The 5,205-nt window shown below is 37.1% G+C and overlaps 1 protein-coding gene across 1 annotated transcript; it reads right to left on the bottom strand.

Moving 5' to 3' along the window:
• Window positions 1–2,014: 2,014 nt before the first annotated feature.
• Window positions 2,015–4,767, bottom strand: LOC139708017 (muscarinic acetylcholine receptor M4-like). The gene is made up of 2 exons (XM_071620010.1): window positions 3,877–4,767; window positions 2,015–2,320 (listed from the first exon to the last, which is right to left on the bottom strand). The coding sequence occupies exons 1-2, from the start codon at window positions 4,765–4,767 to the stop codon at window positions 2,015–2,017; spliced, it is 1,197 nt and encodes a 398-aa protein (XP_071476111.1).
• Between the last annotated feature and the right edge of the window lie 438 nt (window positions 4,768–5,205).

Below are 5,205 nucleotides of genomic sequence, written 5' to 3'. Positions count from 1 at the left end.
ATGCTATAGATGTGAGCAGATATAAGCATATATCACAAACAAATAATATCAAACAAATAATGTAAGGATTATGTACAAAAACAAAATATATCTATATACAATGTAGTGTATATACAATGTATTTTAGGAGAAAAAAAAAATCCCTAGTATCACATAACAGGATTGAAGAATATTGGATAATTCGGGGCCTAATCATCAGGTTTTAACCGGAACTTGTTCACTAGTCCGATGTTTTCCCTAACAAAGAAACGCCTTAAACATAAAATGGTGAAAAGGAGTGATCAATCCTTGATGAAAACTGCTATGAGCCGTTAATGTTTTGCTGTTTAGAGTCATTGGGTGATGAAACCAGTAAAACAGACGAAATGTGGAATAAAGACCACAGAATATCAACATGACAGTTATAGTAAAAGATTCTGCTTCGTCAAGAAACCTGATATATGGCTGTTGGTGAAATGAATAGTACTTTTTTGTGTGTGCAGAATGTCGAGTGTCCACTTCTACAGTGCAAGCGAAGATTTTATACATATCTTACGGTGTGTCAGCTTTAGAAGTATAGAATATTAAATTAAATATAACAAAACACCATCATAAAATACAACCCTTTACAGCAGGTTTTAAAAACAGCACTAGCGCATATAACTTTTAGCTGTAACTTTCTTCCCATCTACTACACAGAGCAATTAAGGCCGGTGTGCTAGTTACTTTTTGCTACAGCTGTGAATGCTACCAAGTTTTCCTGATCATTTCACCTGTCTGATCATGAGAAGTGACGGGGGAAAAGGCATGATGAAGGAAGAAAATGTTCTCATTCAGATCTTCATTTCAGCTTCAATTACGTTCAGTACATGGTCCAACCACTTTCGGAATTTTACAAGATAAAACTGTTTTCAAAATGCTGTAATAGTAAGAAAGAGTTACGAACCCTCCCCCCCCCCCCCAATATTATCACTTCAGAACAGAACGTAAACGACATAAAGTAAATGTACCTGCGTTACTTGTTGATTATAAGACACTGACCCACCTGACAACTTTTAACTATCTTACGTAAAAAGACATTGAAATAGATCATTTGATCATGCACGTTCAGATTCCACAAGACAAAACTCCATTGCCTGTTCTGGACAGAGTATACGAGTTTCCATACATGAAAAGATTTCAATATGCACTGACTATAAAAGTCAAATCTCCCAAAACATCCATTCATTCAAAAAGTAAGTAAACCGTTTATGATACAAAATGCGGGGCTATGTATGCAAAAAAAAAAAAGAAGAAAGAAAAGAGTTTAGTCTTTGGTAATTGGGTAGGGGTCGATACATACACAATTTTCTTAGAAATTGTGTTGTCTCTTAATTTTCCAATGTCAAAACAAACCAAAACAAAGCTAATCTTAGCTGGTCATAAAACGTATGAGATATATGTCATGAAATATGCAGAGAGTTTAATGAGGGCAAATATCATTTATTGTACATTTCATATACAACGGTTAATGATATTGATAGATTTATCTTACAACATACAAAATCCAGCCTCGGGCAAGCGTAGAAACATACTATCACAGAAAGAGTGTAAAAGCACCACATGAGCATTTTGGAGGCTTCCAAACTGTGATACGTTAAATGTGATGGTTGTCTTAAAAATGTTCATATACAAGTACTCTACTAGTAGTACTCGACTAGTATAGTCGTACAGGATTGAAACATAATATAACATGTCCGTATTGATAACAAAGAGAGTGCGTGTAACTCTACTCATCAAATCACTCGAATATTGCAACGATCCTTGCAAACAGTTAGTTACCAAGAGTTAAACCGAATTTATGAACGCATTGCATGATCTTCATTCATGACATTCTAAATTTTGATTACATTCAAAAGCCTTTAAATGTTTAAAAGTCTTACATTCTACCTTTGCCTTACTTTATTTAATGAATGCAAGTTACAGTGAACTGATATACGTATGGTCATTTTTTTAAATCTTAATGTCCTTAACAATTTTAGGAAATCCTTAAGCTTCAAATGTTTACGCTTTTCTGTGGAGATCTTTCCTTGCAATGATTGAAAAGCATGTTCTTTAATGTTGACCTGAGAAGCGGCTGGCTTACTGCGTAGGAGATCGGGTTCAGAAGGCTGTTACAGGATGCCAACCAGGTGAAAAAGAGCCTTCCAGGTCGAGGTAATCCCTGGAAGACCAGTAGGGGCTTGATGGAGTAGATCAAACCGATGATGCTTTGAGGTAACCAGGCAACAACGAAAGATAGTACGATGAACAAGAGGGTTCGTGTTGCTTTCCGCATTTCGGCAGCCGACTCACGCTTCCGCTGGAAATAGGGAACAAGAAAAAGCATTTTGGAATTCATACCGTCACATACCTTGGTCTCTTATCATTATCAAAGACCTTAACAACAAAATTTCCTTCAATAATGTGCCATCTAAGAGCTTGCTCCTATTACTGATTATAAGAAATTATAACAAAAAATGATATTTGTGGGATATGCGTTTTGTACGTTGTGTGCTATGATAAACTTCTAGATACAGTGAGTTACCTTCTTTTTTTTTCCATTTCTCATATCATCCATGTCTAAGTCAAAATATTTGACAGACTGAGGTATTTTGTTTAGAGGCATTATGTACTTCCAGATCGTTTTTCCGAAGGTTCGTTAATCCGAAAATGAAGAAGAGAGTTTTGTTTTGAGGGTTTTTTTCTAAAAATGAAATAAGGTCCCTAGTTTCGAAGATTCGTAAGTACGCAGTTGTTCTTTTTTTCAATTTTGGATTAAGGAACTCGATGCCATTTTAGGATTAACGAACCTTTGTAATATTAAACCTTCGAAATAGCTCCGCAGAACGTTAGGATTAACGAAACCTATTTCATTTTCGAACATGTGGTATACGGAGAATGTGTGTTACAAAATAACGAACCCTCAGAATGACGAACAACACCCATGTATAGATTCACATAAAATGTATTTGATTGCTGCATTTTTTTTTTTTTTTTGGGGGGGGGGGGGGGGGGTCAAGATTTGTCCATATCCGGATATATTAACCATTACCCATTTACTTATGTAAAGAAGTGTCCACTTATATTGTTGTATTGCTAATTTTGTCTCATTATAGTAAAAACATTTGAAGGAGAACTCCGGCTGATTTTCATACTTTACATTTGAACAACAGCAATTGGTTATAGTGGTACAGACTTTCAGAATGTATAGTGATTGGGATTCAGAAATAAGAATGTTTTCAAAATTTATAAACAAATCGAAATGAACAAGGATGATGACATAACAGCTTCACCATATGAATGCATGCGTGGGGGCTCAAGAAACCAGAACAAAAGAAGAAAGCACGCATAAATTCGACACAGGTGACCTTGTCCTTGCAATCTCTATCGTAATGGAATCACATTGCTACATTTCTGAAACATGTGAACCTCCTACTGTTTTGGTCTTTTCAGAGTATTGGTTTCTCTTCTCAAGGACCACAATTAATTCCATAAATCTAGACATGGAGCTTTCGAACACGTACTACATGAAGTGAAGTTCTGAAAATTGCCTGGATTTTACCTTTTAAGAGAGGAGATTAAACTATCTTATAAAACATACAACATTCTGCAACGTACAACAAGTAAAACAGGTTCATTTCATCTTCTTATCTCTGAAAGCCAGTCATTTATTAAATGTCAATTTCACAACTCATCTTCAGATCTTCATAAAGGATTCTGAAATAACAGGCTTTATGTGGGCTTGCTACAGTAGGGAGTAATAACGAAATCAAATATTCTTAAACACACACATTTTAGAGCGGTAATAGACTTATCGTCGTGTTCGTTAACATGATGATTTAACCGTTGAGAAAGGGGGAAAAGCTGATCTCTTACGATTGGTTTCGTGTTGATATTTGAACCTGCTTTTCCGGTACTCCTCCTTGGCATATCTTGTCCATATTCCTTTTCTCTGACCGACTCAACGTCGGTATCGATAACTGGATCATTCAGAGACGAGGTTGCGGTGTCCTTTTTAAGATCTGCAACAGCTGTACTGATATTATCCTTCACATCAAATTTCTTTTCGACAAGTTTCCCACCCCTTGTCTTTCTGATCTTTAGAAATATACGAAGGTAGAGAACGGAGATTATAACGAGCGGCAGGTAAAAGATAACAATGCCATTGACTATGGACACGCCTGGCATGTTAGTATATCGACGAACGCAGTGACGTCCGTTGTCAAAGTTGTCCACGAACTCCCATGTTGTGATGAACAACATCCAAAAAGAAAAAGCACCAAGCCACGCCAGGGAGTTAAGAAACAAAGCCTTACGTTTGCTGCGAGTCATAAAATGGTTGATGGGGTCGTAAGTTGCACGATGTCGGTCAGCGCAGATGATCACGACGACGAAATTAGAACCACCGATGATAGCCTGACTTATCCCGCTCAGGATCTTGCAAAGGGTTTGGTTCAAAGGATAGTAGCCGACGTGGGTATGGACAACAGTAATAATAAGATATACACCAGAGAGAAGATCAAGAATGGATAGGTTGATGATAAAGTAGTTGTTGTAAGTGCGAAGTTTTTTGTTGACGCAAAAAGCTGCAAGAGTGAGAAAATTTGCGACAATGATGCAGGCCGTAAACAGAGAGGGCCAGAGGAGACCGAAAATGCTGGAAGAGTTCGACCCTCCAGATTTAGGGTATACTTCACTCCCGGTTGAATTGTCGAGAACAATTTCAACCCAAAGTGTAGGGTATGTCTGCACTGATGCCGTGGTCATATTTACCCTGATTATTACGTTGAAAGAAATAGTCTGTCTCCGATCTGGGAAGATTTACTTCACCAATCTCAGTAAACTACAAAGTCAAATTATATGTAAAGGGGCTGTACAGACAAGGGCAAAAATGCATCAACTAACTGCAATGATAAGTATTTCACTTGACTTAGCAAATTGTCATGCTCTTCTGAAAGTAGCTCATTGATGCTGCAGAGAACTATGAGCAGTTTACTACCTGATACTGAATTAAAATTGCTAGAATATATGGACTTTTGCTCAAAGACGTGTTACAAGGCTGAGATGACAAGTTCACAATCTCGATTAAAGCGGTAGACCTCCTGAACTGAGTCTCTTTATGACCAGGACAGTGTAAGCTATAAAGTATAGAGATATAGGGTGATTCCGGAAAGCAATAACGAGGGTGTCTTAAAAACAAATATC

The sequence above is a fragment of the Diadema antillarum genome, unplaced genomic scaffold (assembly GCF_040938485.1).
Source record: "Diadema antillarum isolate AM-2024a unplaced genomic scaffold, OU_Dant_1.0 scf00000036, whole genome shotgun sequence".
NCBI lineage: Eukaryota > Metazoa > Echinodermata > Echinoidea > Diadematoida > Diadematidae > Diadema > Diadema antillarum.
The sequence above is the reverse complement of the archived record's forward strand: the minus strand, read 5'-3'. Positions and strand labels throughout refer to the sequence as shown.

Coding starts and splice junctions, on each gene's coding strand:
- LOC139708017 (XM_071620010.1), bottom strand. CDS start 4,767: ATGACCACGGCATCAGTGCAGACATACCCTACACTTTGGGTTGAAATT. Junction 2,321..3,876: donor ATATCAACACGAAACCAATC/GTAAGAGATCAG, acceptor CCCTATTTCCAG/CGGAAGCGTGAGTCGGCTGC.